Raw genomic sequence first — 16,053 nt, 5'->3', positions numbered from 1 at the left:
GCACAATGGACATATAGAACTGGGAAAAGATGAAGACAAAGAAGAAGAAAATTTTGTGTTTCAATTGAATTTGCCTGCTACCTCCTACTGGTAAAATGTAACCCATCACAACCAGCCACAAGATCAGGTAGTTGGGAACTAAACCAGGATTCCCACCAAACACTCTGTTGCAAACAGTAACTAAATACCCTGTGACATTTAAAACAAGAACAATCAAAAGGTGGTCCTTATGTAAAGCAACACTGGCAATTTAAATACAGACAGTTTCTCAATAAGAACTTTAAAAAAAAAAAGACTCAAAATCGAGAAGAGACCATTAGGTCCATCAAGCTTGTTTAGCTAATAGCTAAGCTGTCTCAAAATAAAATATTAACACCCTGAGGTAACAGGAGAACACTTAGTATTCTCAATTTTCAAGTCATGGAAATGGATAATCAGTTGTCTAGGAATAATATCAGGACAAATGCACATTGCATAGTGCTGCATCAGGCAGGGGAGGTAGCAGAGCCTCCCCGGTTATTAACATTACAAACTGCTATAATAAAACACTTCTTCTTATAAGCTTATTATGACATAACAGGCTGCAAAACATCAAAAAGGAAACAGGGGGAAAACATAGGTTGGACATTCAAGAAGTTACCCAACATTGATGGAAATTGAATATAGAAAGTTTAAGGGGCAATTATAAAGTTGACTACTTCGAAGAATAACGACTCATAAAAGAGTATATAACAAATGTGGAATATGTCTATAGTAAAGTGATTAGGGCTTGACTACAGGCACACATAAGAGATAAAAACATGGTAACAGTAGAAGCCTATATGCCAGCAACAGACCAAAAAAAAAGAAAAAATGGTGGCTATTTCTGAACAAGGTGAGGAAATGATGAATAAAGAAAATTAAAATGAATATGTGACTATAATGAATGACTTCAATGCTGTAGTACAAACAAAAAAAAGCTCTAAGAAAGGAAATTTGGTCTGGGGAAATACACTATTTTACAAACATATCTTGGTAGAGTTGTGTAAAGAAATCAGCTCTAGCAGATTAATATGTGACCTTAGCAAGAGACTGTATACTTCAGGTTATATCAGATGATTATAAATCAATTTTATTATTGCCTAACAATAATGATGTATGCTTTCCTGATGCAGATGTTAGCACAGATTGCAACACAGTTTTAATTAAAGTAAACCTGAAAATGAAGATATGGAAGAGGAACCAATGACTAAAGTGGAACTGAAGTGAAGACTGAAAGGTACAGGGAGTAGAAAGTTTAGGAAAGGAGCAAGAGAAATGCTATTAACACAAGACTATACAAAGTCTGAACAGGAAACAGTTGAACCTGGATAGTGTATAAAAAACATTCAAAGGGAAATGAAAACCAAACAAACCTTGGAAAATAGATCTGATATTAAGAAAATTAAGAAAAATGGATGATCACAGAAAGTAGAAAAAGAGAAGAACAGAAGGAGTGGGAAGACAGTACAGAAGCCTCAACAGCTACTTGAGGAAAGACAGACAGCTTTGGCAAGGGAAAGGTGGCAGGAAGACGTTTTAAAGAACTTGAAGAATTAAACAGAGATTAAAAAAATATGTTCTGGGCCAAAATGTCCTACAACTGATGGATAACAGCAGACAAGGGTAAAGAAAGGTTATAGACAGACAAATTGCAAAAGAGTAATAGTGACCGAAATATTAAAATGCAATTTACAGAATAAATCAAAGAATTATATGGTGTCAGGGATGCCAGGGGCTATGACCCGGCCGGGACGCCAGGAGGGACCGGAAGAGGGTCAGAGCCCTGCCTGGACCACGTGGGGTTCGCCTTCCGGGTTGCTTTGGGAGCCACGGGTCAAGGGCTTGGAAGCTCTTCCCTGTAGGGGCCCGTGGCCACCGCCAGGAGGCGCCCCAATGCCTTGGGATTTGTTTCCCCAGCACTCCTGCCACACCAGGAAGTGCTGGGGAAGACTTGGGCGGTGCCGGGAGCAGCGGGAGGACAGCCGACACTTCCGCCACGCTGGGGCGTGGCCAGAAGATTGCCGGGAACACCTGGGGCTCATCCGGGTCCTCCATAAAAGGGGCCGTCTCCCGTCATTCAGGGCTGGAGTCGGGTGGAGGTAGGACGAAGCTGTGGAGAGTGGAGGCGGCCCGAAGAAAGGCATTGTGGCCAGGACGTTGAGTGTTTGGGGGTTTGTGCACGTGACTGGGTCTTTGTGGCCATTGTTTGGGGTCTTTGTGACCAAATGATTATTGTAAATATTCTGTAAATAAACGTGTGGTGGTGTCAAAACAACATGTCCGCCTGTCTGTGCCCGGGTACCGTTCACATCTGGCGTAGTCGGCAGGATGCTCCGCCTGTTTCAAGGCGGAGACCTGTTCATAAAAATTTTGTTGTGGACGGCCCGGTGCAGCAGGGGACCCCACCCGCGTACCGCGGGGGCTGCGTGCACACAGCCCCGCGGGGTAAAGGAACCCCATGGACCGCCAGGGAGTCCGCAGGAGGGCCGTTATTCCCTGAAGCGGGCGGGCGGCGTGCATTGGAAGAGTGCAGCGCTCTCCAGCGAAGCGCCGTTGCTGGAGCGCCGGGGCGGCATGGCGTCCAGAGAGGCCACGCCGAGGACGTTTCCTCGGTTTGCGGGACCTGGGAGGTGAGTTCCCTGCCTATCGGCAGCCGGCCCTTGGGGGCGGGCGTGTGTTTTGTTTTTCAGGCAGGGACCTCCCGGATCCGCGTCAGTGGCGGGCGCATGCTGGTTTGCGGGGCTCCGGCAGCACAGCGGCAGCCGCGAGGGCTGCGAAGGAGGAGACGCTGCAGCTCGAGGCGCTGGCAACAGCGAGGCTGCCGGCAAGCGCGTCGCCGCCGCAGAAAGGGAGCCAAGATGGCGCGGACGGAAGTCCCTCCCCTGACAGGCCGCGATTGGGCGGTGTGTCTTGCGTGCCCGCCGATGACTGCAGAGAGGCGGGACCAAGGAATGTCCATCACGGGCAGGGGAGACCCGATTGGGCGGAGGAGAAGGCCCACAGGAAGTGGCGGCGTTGGAGGCTGACAGACAGGTAGGCTCAGCGTCGGTTAACTTCCTGTCTTTGCCGGCTGCTCTGGCGGAGCTGGGCGTCCCTTCAGCCCGTGGAGCAGCGTGTATTACAGATGCTACGTGCCCTCCGGGCTGAGGTGCTGGATCTGGAGAGGAAGGCGCTCGCGGCGCTGAAAACGTTTCGATCAACAGCGGGACGGCGCGGCGCTGGAATCTCCAGCGGAGAGGTACGGCGGAGGCGGTGAGTACAGCCGACTCCGTACAGCATGCAGGAGGGTCTGTTGAAAAGGCTGTGATGTTAACGATCAGTTCGAGTAAGCAGCCCTCCGACAGGAGTGCGGCGCCGCTGGCTGTATGCGTGGCGAGGGGAGTCGAGAGGACGCTGAATGGACACGGGCTGCTAAGTGCCCGGGTCCTAGCGCCCTCCGCCCGAGTGGCTGCGGTCTTGCGCCGCACTATAGGGACGCAGGCGGGACAGAGCGCCTTTTATTCCATAAGGAGTCTCAAACCGTCATGGCGTCCCAGAGTGAACGGAGGAATAAGAGGCTGGGTGCGATTCCTCCGATATATTCGGACGCAGAGCGGAAAGGGGCTCGTGTTGAGTAATACGGAGCCGCATATCGTCAAAGCGTCCAAAGTAAAGGGAGGATTAAGAGGCTGGGTGCGATTCCTCCGATAAGGTGAGAGCGTTGCTGGGTGCAGCGTGTGGCTGGCTGCCCTCTGGGAGAGCAGAGGGAATCCCTGAGGCCGGGCGAGAGAGAGCGGGCGGTGCCGGCGATTCCATCATCGAGAGGACACGGAAGCGCGGAGAGGGTGCCGATCAGGCAAGTGCCGGGTGCGGTTGGAGGAGCGCTGCCCGTGCGTGGCACGAGCTGGGTGCTTTGGCAGCGGTTCTGCCCCTGTGTTCTCTTTGTAGGGGCGGACCCGGGCGAGTTGAAGGAACCCCGTGGCGGAACAGCCCTCTGATGTCGGGCCGTCTGCAGAAGGATCTCTCTGTCGGTGCGCAGGTGCGCTCGCAGCTGGAGGAGCCCACCGGGGAACGAGTGGCTCAGAACAAAGGCGTGGAGGTCCCGGAGGGGTGCCTACCGAGGAGGCCCCGGGGTGCCGGTAAAAGGGGGGAGCACAACCTGTGCGAGGCACAGGGATGCACCATGGGTTGGTGCGCAGATTGTGTCTCCGCCCCTGTCCCTGCTAGGAGTGCGGGGCCGGACCCCGGCTATCCTCGAGTGGGACCCGTTTCGGGGCTCTGCTGCCCTCGCGGGACGGGTCGCTCTTACCCACGAGTAGTCTTCGCTGGCTGTGGGGCACTGTCAGGGATGCCAGGGGCTATGACCCGGCCGGGACGCCAGGAGGGACCGGAAGAGGGTCAGAGCCCTGCCTGGACCACGTGGGGTTCGCCTTCCGGGTTGCTTTGGGAGCCACGGGTCAAGGGCTTGGAAGCTCTTCCCTGTAGGGGCCCGTGGCCACCGCCAGGAGGCGCCCCAATGCCTTGGGGATTTGTTTCCCCAGCACTCCTGCCACACCAGGAAGTGCTGGGGAAGACTTTGGGCGGTGCCCGGGGGAGCAGCGGGAGGACAGCCGACACTTCCGCCACGCTGGGGCGTGGCCAGAAGATTGCCGGGAACACCTGGGGCTCATCCGGGTCCTCCATAAAAGGGGCCGTCTCCCGTCATTCAGGGCTGGAGTCGGGTGGAGGTAGGACGAAGCTGTGGAGAGTGGAGGCGGCCCGAAGAAAGGCATTGTGGCCAGGACGTTGAGTGTTTGGGGGTTTGTGCACGTGACTGGGTCTTTGTGGCCATTGTTTGGGGTCTTTGTGACCAAATGATTATTGTAAATATTCTGTAAATAAACGTGTGGTGGTGTCAAAACAACATGTCCGCCTGTCTGTGCCCGGGTACCGTTCACAATGGAAATGATAAAAAAACACAAAAAGCACTTTGCAAAACAAAAAAGAGCTGGCTACAGTCTTGTTACGCCAAAATATGTTTGAATAAAAGGTACCTGAAGCTCTGAAGTATTTAAAAGAGGGGATGGCAGAAGGAATAGATGGAAGTCAATGGAGGTTATGCTACAAGTCACTGGTGATCCATGTAACCTTCTGCTGCTCAGCAGGATATGCAAACATGCCGTGAAAATAAAGTCAATGAATAATGTAATTGATGCAATGATTAATATAATTAACACAGCCACATCCCTTAGCCATCAAAATATCTGTTAATGCTCTGCCACTCAAACAGATTCAACTGAAATTCTTTTCAACCAATAAAAGTATGACTTCTCTGTCTCAATCTCACTTATATAATGGATCAGCCAGTATTTCTCCCACTACTAGTTTGAATTTTTCTGAAGAGACACTGAGTGAAATTGAGGACCAGAAAAGATAAATCAAATGGAAGCCCCTTTAATATTTGGGGATGACTAACAACGCTACTAGCCAAGAAGTCACAAAATCCACAAGAACCTAAATACACGCCTATACAGTCCAGAGAGGTCTTGTCAAAAGTGATCTACAAAATAGAGTTTTGGAAAGTGGAAATAAAGCCAACATATAGGTGGCAGTTTACCTGCAGAACAGATGGAAACTGCTACATTAATGAGTGTCTGCAGCCAACAGTGCAGCACAACAGAAGGACTATGGTCTTAATTTCTGCAAATGGAGTTGGTGATCTGGTCAGATAGTATGAAATCCTCAAAGCAGAGAAATACAACCCCAAATCAGAAAAAGTTGGGACAGTATGGAAAATGGAAAAATAAAATGCAGTTAATCTTAAAATTACTTTGACTTATTTCATTGCAGAGATTATGATATATTATGATATTTCATATTTTACCATTTTCATTTCCTTTATTTATATAAATCCATTCCTTTAAGACCTGCAATGCATTCCAAAAAGAGTTGTGACAGTAAAGCATTCACCACTTTGTAAAGTTTTCATTCCTTCTCACAACACTTAAAAAGACATTTTGGCAATGAGGATACCGAGCAATAATTTGTTTCTGGTGTTATTTTGTCCCACTCTTCCTACAAACAAGTCGTAAGGTGTGTGACAGTATGGGGTCATTGTGGCCGAATTTTTCGTTTCTGAATTCTCCATGTATTCTGCAGGCAGGCAAGTTCAGTACCCATACCCTCTTCATCCACAGCCATGCCTCTGTAATGTGTGCAGAATGTGGTTTTGCATTGTCTTGTTGAAAATGCATGAACATCCCTGGAAAAGATGTCGTCTAGAAGGCACCATATGTTGCTCTAAAATCTCAATGTACTTTTCTGCATTAATGCTCCCATCACAGAAGTATACATTACCTTTGCCAGGTAAGGACACCATACCATGACAATCCCTGCTGATAAAAGTCTGGAACATCCTTTTCATCTTTGGTCAGGAGCACACGGCATTCAATTTCTTCCAAAAAGACCTGGAATACTGATTTGTCTGACCACAATGCACTTTTCCACTGTGAGATAGTCCATCCCAGATGCCTCCGAGCCCAGAGAAGTCTACGCCACTTCTTTTATGCACAGTAAAGTTTTAGGTGACATTTGTGAATGTAACTCCAAATTGTTGTGCTTGACAAAGGTCAATAAAAGTAATCCCTTGACCATGTGATTATATCTGATATTGATGAGTGATGAGTTCTTAATGTGGTGCTGTCTGAGGGATTGAAGATAACGGGAGTTCAGTTTAGAATTGCGCCCTTGCCCTTTATGTACTGAAATTTCTCCAGATTTCTTGTATCATTTAATCTTATTATGCACTGTAGAGGGTGAAATATCCAAATCCTTTCCAATCTTTTTTTGAGGAACACTGTTTTTAAACATTTCGATAATTTTCTCATGCATTTGTTGAAATCTGGAGATCCTCTGCCCATTTTTGCTCCTCAAAGACTCAGCCTTTCATAGCTACTGCTTTAGTGCCAAATCATGATTAAAATCACCTGTTTGAAATCACGCCATTATTTATTTATTTATTTATTTTAACCTCATTACAGGCAGTTTCTCTTGAATCCCACAATAAACACAAGGGAAGTGTCTCATCAGTTTCAACCTAATTTGACACCAAGACACATGGCCAAGGTCACAAAGAATAGTCTTTAACATAAAAAAACCAAGGAGCTCTACAAGAGATGGTTTGGCCTCCACAGAGCCTGTCTTGGTTTAAGAGGAGAGATAGAAGAAAGCAAGACAGCCAAAGCATACAGAAAAGCTGGGGCAAGTTCTCCAAGAAGCTTGTAACAAATTATCAGTTTGTTTTCATGTAAATCTACACAACAGAATAGATAAGAGATGTGATAGAGTTTGAAAGGCAAAGGATTATTGTATCAAATATTGATTTGATTTAATTGCTATTTACTGCACTTCTTCTTTCGACTGCTCCCGTTAGGGGTTGCCACAGTGGATCATCTTCTTCAATATCTTCCTGTTCTCTGCATCTTGCTCTGTCACACCCATCACCTACATGTCCTCTCACACAACACATCCATAAACCTTCTCTTAGGCCTTCCTCTTTTTCTCTTGCCTGGCAGCTCTATCCATAGCATCCTTCTCCCAATATACTCAGCATCTCTCCTCTGCACATGTCCACTTAATAGGACATTTTTGATATTTAGAAATGTTCTATTTCATTATTTTTGAAAGTACCTTATCTTTACAGAATTTTTGTACAGTACTTGAATAAGTTGATACGTTTTCTGTGTGAAGCAATTTAGCTCACAAACCACTGCAATTTTTAGGATTTTTATTGTTCACCTCCGACTAAATGAGTGTACTTTACAAAAATGACTTGAATTGAATACACAGTCGCCATTCTATACAATCTGCTAGTTTATAAACATATTTAAAGAAAGTGCTCCATGATGCACTATTATACAGTAGAACAGCATTCAACTATATTAGGGAAATTCCAGAGAATAGCTAACACTAACACGCTCATACATCTCCAGGCACCAAAGAAGAATGATTGAGGGGGAGTTTACTCTTAAGGTTAAGCAAGCAGTGTCCAAAGAGAGAGCCAAGTAATCAAAAGAAGAAAGGTTTAACTGCCAATTTTTAATGATGGTGATGACTACTTCTTCTTTAAAGATGTCAAGGAAGGAAGTTGTGTATCAGTAAAGAGCTCTCAAACTTTTATTTTTATTTTAAGGTCCACAAATGAATTAATTCTCTTGCCAAGAAAAATGCATATCTCTCAAACTATCTTACAAAGAATCATTGCTTCAAGTACAGGTATATATAATGTAGTACAAGTTTAACACAAATTTAAATACTGTTCTTCAAAATTTCTATATTTAAAATTGTACAAGTAATCTCACCCCAACAATTCTCTTCATGGCTTCAAGCTTAAGAGAATCCTTGTTGCTCTCCAGCATTTCTTTAAGGTCATCATCTCTTAAAAACAACAATACAAAAAAAAAAGTTAAATTGCCTAAGTTAAATATTTGATAAATATTTACAATTGCCGTGCTGCATTAAGAAACATTGCAACATGGAATGCATTCATTAATTATTATACTTCTACTATAAGAAACAATTTGGAACTTAAAATATTGCTCCAGAAAAAGCAACAGCAAGCCAAGGTGACCAAAAGCGCAAACAGCATGCCCTTATCATTCAATGTTAAATTAAAAAAACAACAGCACAGAATTTAATCAGAATTTAAAGTGACAAGAGACAGGTAGCAACTCTGAGCTTATAGTTGTACTCCTCACAACAAAAAATGAACAAAAGATACAGTTCTACATTCTTCCAACAGTATTACTATACCAAGGCTCCCATTTTACTTTAATTGCAAGACAATATGGCGTGCAATCCAATTCCTCCTCTTCTTCTTTCGGCTGCTCCCATTAGGGGATGCCACAGCGGATCATCTTGTTCCATATCTTTCTATCCTCTGCATCTTGTTCTTTAACACAAATCACCTGCATGTCCTCTCTCACCACATCCATAAACCTTTGTATAGACCTTCCTCTTTTTCTCTTCCCTGGCAGCTCTTATCCTTAGCATCTTTCTCCCAATATATTCAGCATCTCTCATCTGCACATGTCCAAACCAACACAATCTCGCCTCTCTGACTTTGTCTCCCAACCATCCAACTTGAACTGACCCTCTAATGTACTCATTTCTAATCCTATCCATCCTCGTCACACTTAGTGCATATCTTAGCATCTTTAACTCTGCCACCTCCAGCTTTCTGGTCAGTGCCACCGTCTACAACCCATAGAACACATACATATATATACACACACAGAAAGATTATACTGTGTATATATATATATATATATATATATATATATATATATATATATATAAAATCTAACGTCTTTCTGTCTGTCTGTCTTCTCTCATCGCACTAAGTATCATAGTGCACTTGCAGTACCGATTTATTTGCGCAAATCCGAAAGAGACGCAGCGGACCCTCCGTGTATCTTACATTCTTTAGCTAGTGAATGAGAGAACTACTTAACTGATTTAGATCGGGTTTTTTTCTAGAATTAGCTTCAACAGTCCGGTTGCTTTTGCAACTTCTCTATTCACGCAATGAATCACAGTTTGCTTGCAGGAGCGATATATTCACGCTAATCCGAGACGGAGGGGAAAGCGTGACGTCAGCAATGGGGAGTTGGTCTACCTCTGTATTTTGGAGCATAACTTGCCTCTGCTTAGCTAGCGATACCTTTTCGTTTATTGATTTTTAAAGTTTGTCCTGTTTCACTACTATGTATGCAGAGCTGTGGGAACGTCTAGTACTGAATATAAATGCCTCTTTAGTTATTTTCATTGTCTTTACATTGCACAAAATACAATTTTTTACTGCAGATATTTCTCAAGTTTTATTTATTCAATACAAACTCAATACTTTTAGCAGCAATAGCTGTCGGAGGATTCCACACTTTTTTACCTAAACAGGCTGTTGAAACCAAATCTGGAAAACTACAGGAATATTAAGAGCTAGTTTAGTTCATAGGACAATTAATGTAGAGCAAAGAAAAATGATGAAGAATATAATACAGAATATTCCTCATTCCACTAGAGTATAAATATAATTAAGTTCAATTCATTCTCTGTTATTTATTTGGTTTGTATCCAAAAATGGAAATTGTATAGATGCCTAATGTTCAGTAGAAACAAAAAGTTGTCACCCATCTATTTTGTCAAAGAGAATATGATTTACTGATTTTCATTCTCAACTAAGGAGGCTCAAATGTGAAAGGTTTTACTAATTCTACAATTGCATTTAGATTTTCTACAAAAATGTTTAGTTCTTAAAGGGGAAATAGACACATTTTTTCTATTTTTTTGTTATCTGCTAATACACTCTTTCAGTGGTTTTTACAACAATGATTGCATATTTTCATGCTGTGAGTTTTTCAAAGCTCTCACAAGAAAAAGGAGTTTCCCTTAAAAATAAAAACACACACACAGATGACTTTTCCCTTTTAACTCTTTCCAAGTGAACGTATGGCCCCAAACATTGGAAATGTTTTATGTAAAGGTAATATTCATTTTTTGAAGGTCACCTTTAGTTTTGAAGGATTATGCTTTAGTGCACTGAAAAAAAACAAAACACAGACTGAGCTGACATCAAGGTGTAACAATTCTTACATGCCATAATATTCAACAGTACACAAATTGTCTACTTATAACACTGAGCCTCTAAGTGTGAATGCCATTTGTCAAAATACACTGCAGTATTTCTGTACATTTTAAACTAACTTGCTTCTGAGCGCTTTTCTAATTCTCTTAAAGAACTGTATGACTGAAGTATAAAGTTTCCAATAAGTGCCAAAGCAAAACCATACATTTATTGGAAGACCATACACTAACGATTACCGTGACTGTTTCTAGGAATTTGATGGTCAGGCAGTACTGTTCTCTTTAAGTGACATTGATCTTAGTGAATCAGTGATGCGGTTGCATTCAAGTGACATTCATGTCATTTAATCAATATCACAGTTAAAAAGTCAGGCTCATGGAATGAATTAAACATACTTCTGTTTAACTGACACTTATTTCAGCAAATGAAATGAAAGCATTCTGAATTTTATTAATTTATTCAATTGAATCTATTGAATGTTAATAAAGATGTTTTTGTGAACTACTGTGGAGTATAACCCTAAGTCTTGGACTTGGTAGTTACTCATTCAATTCAATGGATATTTTTTGTAGTTTTCCACAGACCAGTTTTAAGGTTTAATACAAATATAAAAAACATTTGTAAGAAAAGAGACAGAAACTAAAAAGGTTTACATAAGCTTAATCAACAGACTCAAAAAGGACACATTCCCCAGTGTCATGTGAGATATTCTTGTTACTTCTTACCATAAGACTGTATTTTTTGCTTTCTATTTTCTTCACGGCTCACTATCAGGTGTGCATGCTTATTAAGCTTCTGATATATCTAAGCTGTAACCCTGACTAAAGGATCACCTACCATTTTCAACAGCTGTCACAAACCTGCATTCCTCACATTGTTCCTCCCTGAAAACATGATTTTCACATTTATATCAATAAACTACTCTGCAATGCTAAATTAACACTTTTATTAAACTCTAATCTACATCTCAAAATGTCAACTACTCCAGTAATAGCTTAATTATTTTACAAATATTAAATGTATTTCATTGTTGCTTTTGTCAAATTCCTATCTTATCTGCACAGTTAAGGATGAAAATATCTTCTTATTAAACTGGGAAGAGGAGTAATAGCTAAAAATATTTTTCAGCAGGTGTAGTATCACATGAAGAACACAAATCCACAAACACAAAAACAACAACTTAAATACCTTTATTGCAATGCTTGTCCTCTTCTAAAGCAGTTTAACCCACTGCTAAAATGAAAATTGCCTCATTTGGGTTAACTATAGTACACCATAATAAAGTTATGACAGTAAAGAAAAAAAAATACAAGGCAACAACTGTTTCTAAAAACCAGCTAACACACACAAGGTCTCATGTTAAGCAGAATAAGCAGTTCCATCCAATTTAGAAATCAAGTGCTGGAGTTGATCCTGTATTATTACCTGCAGCTTTAATTAACCGAAAGTGCCAATGGGACTTGTGCCAATTTAATCAATGAGGTATGCCTGACCAATTTCTCTACCTAAAAGTCTACTGTGGCATGATTAACTCAGAATTTTATTTTAAAAACAAATATGTTTTAACAAAACTGAAGATTTATAATTTATTTTTAATTTATTACAAAACAGCACATTCAACTTCTTAAAACTGTTCCTTTCTCCAATTAAACATTTTAGGGATGTATATTCTTACTAAAATCAATAATTGAGTATTCTTAAGGATTAATTAACATGAGTTAATTTGGGAGCAGGGGGGTAGAGACAGAAGCCTTTGGCTAATATTAACTTCTGATAAACTGAAAACGTATTTATTCTACTCCAATTAAAATTGTTCAATCATAATGGGACAAAAACACTACTAATAAAAATGTACCAATAATGTACTAATATTCTTAATGTGTAACATACTATATTACATGTTTATTATTTTTGTATATAAATATATTTCAGAGCCCTTAGTCAGACCCAGAACATTCATATTGTCTTGAGGACCCATCTGTCCAACCACTCCTGGTACCACTCGTCACACTTGGGTCGCAGAATTGCACAGAAACACAGGAGATTATAGAGACAGGAACTTTATTCAAACACTTCAAACAAACATGTCTCTGTCAGAAGTAAAACCACCTCAGTATGCAGTTAGTTCTCAATTAAAAGAACAGGCAAACATCATAGGGGAGCACAATGGCAGCGGGACCCCCAACAGGAGCAGAGGATGTCTGGGGGAGGAGAGAGAAACAAAACAATCAGCCAAAAAAGAGACAGGTGCTGTTCAGACTTTTAAGTATGCGTAGCGTCACACGAGAAGCATATCAGGCGACAGAGCAGCCGTAAGTAAGCCCAGCAAGTAAGGGAGCAATGTGAAGGTAGTCTATCAGCATTTTTTAAGAGGGGTTTTTTGAGGAGCGTCCGCGTCTTCTAGGGGTGCATTCAGCCCCCATGCTCACACGCTCTCCATCAGCTTTATTCACATTTTTGTGAATTAAGCGACACTCCAAACCAGGTTCAAACAGGTGTGACAAGCCAATTAACAGGTTAAATCTCCAACTGACAGGCTAATGTTTCATTATACACAGATGTAAACACAGATTTTATAATAGCAAATGTCACAAAACTGATTTAAAAAAAACTGCTATGAAAAATGTATTGTTACAAAAAGAGTTTTTATCAATGAAAATAACTGCCTTGGTATTCAGTAATTCACTTAACAATAGATATAACAATGTTTGAAGTTTTATTTCTGGTATTTTACTTTAGGCAGTATTTATTTTTTTCACTGCTAGAGATAAAATTTCAGTAAATAAATTTAGTACACACACAAGTTAAGCTAAATCATATATCATGAACCCTATAAAGAAGTCTCCCAAACCCAGTAAAATCTCCCCAAGTCAATGGTTCCTCCTATTTGTTGTTAAATTGGGAGGAAATCTTTCTTTCTGTCACACAAGCATTGAATTTGTAAATTTTTAAATGTCACTTATTGGCTCAAGTATCTGATCTACAGTACACTACATAAAATGAGGGTTTTTGGTATAACATGTAAATATCTATATTTTTTCTTGATTATACAGAGACTTGTGATAGGTTATGCAATATGTTCAATATACCCTAAAATAAGTATGAATTAGACTATTAACCATTTGTAAAGCTACATGTGTATCGATTCTGTACCAAAAGAAATGTGCTTTGATTTCACATTAAGCACCCACAACATGCAAATTCTTCAGATTTGCATGTTTGAACTTACTACTAACATTTTCATAATAGTGGAGTTATCAGAAATTAAGCTGAAAAATGTTGTTTTTTATCTAACTAATGATTTAAAAAAACATTATGCCCAAACACATAAGGTTATTATGACTTCTCATTAACAACAAATGCAAAACATGGTCAAAAACATTAAATTTTTAACTTAAAAAAATGTGAATTAAATAAAATTAAATAAATAATAAAAATAAAAATAATAAAATAAAATTTTAATTAAACTATATATTGTATTAAACTAGACCATATATAACACACTACCATTTGAGTTTATAAAAGATAAACTCAAAAAATGTAGTATGTGTTGCCATCTTGTGGAATAACCTAGAATAACCTAAAATGAGTAAAAATACAAAAATATTCCGTTTAAAACTTAAATGTGCAATTAGTAGTTGGATAGGTTACAATTTGTAACCCAGTTCTCAGTTTCAGCACACTCTCACTTTAAATGTTCAAGTCACATTTAAAATTATGATATGCCATTTTGAAATGGGACTAATTCAGAGTCAATAATTAAAAAAAATTGTAAACAGCCACCAAGATACTTTCATAATTATCTACATTTCTTTTTCTCTTTACTCAGTCTACTTCTACACCATATCAAAAGACAGGCAAAACAAGTAAACATACCATTCAGAGAAAATGTTTTCCACAAAACAATATATTTTGAAAATGTCTTCATCTAAAATGGATTAAAGGATGGCAAAATAGAATCAGAAAAGTGTTTAAATGCCTTCTTCCATGCTGTAACTAAGGTACAATGCAACAGAGTGTGCAGATAATATAACTAAAAAAGGTCCAGAAAAATTACAGAACGATGAATCTGGGAAGTGGTGATAAGAGATACAAATGTATATATGAATATGCTGGAAGAAGAAAAAAGTCTACATTTCAGGATTTATGTTAATTTTAAGAGATATGTTTTGTGGAATATTGCGATTCAATATGACAAAAACTTTAATAATTCTGACTGCAAAAAATAAAACAAAAACCTAAAATAAAGTTACAGACCCATCCTATCAGTTGCATAGAATGCTGCTGATGTGTTTTCTTCCTCTCAACATGGGAAGTCACAGAGAAGCAGAGGAAAGTTTTCAAGTTCAAGTGAAATTGATGATTTCGGAAAAATGTGTGGTTCCAAAATTATTAAAGGTGATACTACAAAATGTTAAATTGTCATAATTTTATAATCCAGCCCTAAGAGCAAGTAAAGAGCTACACAAAATAATGATTTTCAGAAATGAGGTCTCAAAAGGTATACAGGATGGATGGTAATGATTAACCAAATTTCAATTAGATTATGTTAAATGTAAAATAAATAATCTCATCAATTACATAACTCATTTATATTTGCTTTAGGAAATTAAATAGCCTTGCTGCACTTCAATGCCTAATAGAGAAGTACTATACTTTGAGACATTCATTAAAGTAGGCTGAGGGCAGTAATTTAAGCTACTTGTTACAGGTTTTCATACCTGAGAGCAAAACAGAGCCCCTTCCATGAAGACGAAGCTTATTAAATGTACCTAAGCATGGAAGCATCTGGGTGATACAATATAGTCGTGAAACATCTACAAGCTTTGAGACTGAAATGGGTATTTAAGTTGTCGAAGATTAGACCCTGTGTACTAGAATATGTGAATTAGAAGGTTCAACCATTTGGGGTTAATGATGTACCGTATTTAAGCGTGTACCACGTGCACATTTTTTACCGAAAATTAGCATTAGAAAAATGAGGTGCGCGTCATACATGAGGAAATGTAATTCTGTAATGTTTACTTCTTCTGCTTGGGCTCACTCACACACACTCACTCACTCACTCTCTCTCTCTCTCGCGTTCTCGCTCGCTCTCTCTCTTGCGTGCGTGCTCCGCTCGCTCTCTCTCTCTCTCTCTCTCTCGCGCTCGCTCTCTCTCTCTCTCTCTCTCTCTCTCTCGCTCTCTCTCTCTCTCTCTCTCTCTCTCTCTCTCTCTCCTCTCTCTCTCTCTCTCTCTCTCTCTCTCTCTCTCTCTCTCTCGTGCTCGCTCGCTCTCTCTCTCTCTCTCTCTCTCTCTCTCGTGCGCTGCTCGCTCGCTCTCTCTCTCTCTCTCTCTCTCTCTCTCTCTCTCTCTCGCGTGCTCGCTCGCTCTCTCTCTCTCGCGTGCTCGCTCTCTCTCGCGCTCGCTCTCTCTCTCGCTCTCTCTCTCG

At 40.7% G+C, this 16,053-nt stretch overlaps 1 protein-coding gene across 1 annotated transcript in view; it reads right to left on the bottom strand.

Moving 5' to 3' along the window:
* The window catches only part of ap3b1a (adaptor related protein complex 3 subunit beta 1a), a 344,324-nt gene that overhangs the window by 314,219 nt on the left and 14,052 nt on the right, over positions 1-16,053 (bottom strand). Inside the window, exon 2 of the mRNA XM_039758392.1 lies at positions 8,340-8,415. Within this exon, the coding sequence (XP_039614326.1) occupies positions 8,340-8,415 (76 nt within the window). The remainder of the gene's footprint in view (positions 1-8,339; positions 8,416-16,053) is intronic.

Source organism: Polypterus senegalus, chromosome 7 (genome assembly GCF_016835505.1).
Source record: "Polypterus senegalus isolate Bchr_013 chromosome 7, ASM1683550v1, whole genome shotgun sequence".
NCBI lineage: Eukaryota > Metazoa > Chordata > Cladistia > Polypteriformes > Polypteridae > Polypterus > Polypterus senegalus.
This window is presented reverse-complemented; position numbering and strand designations above follow the sequence as displayed.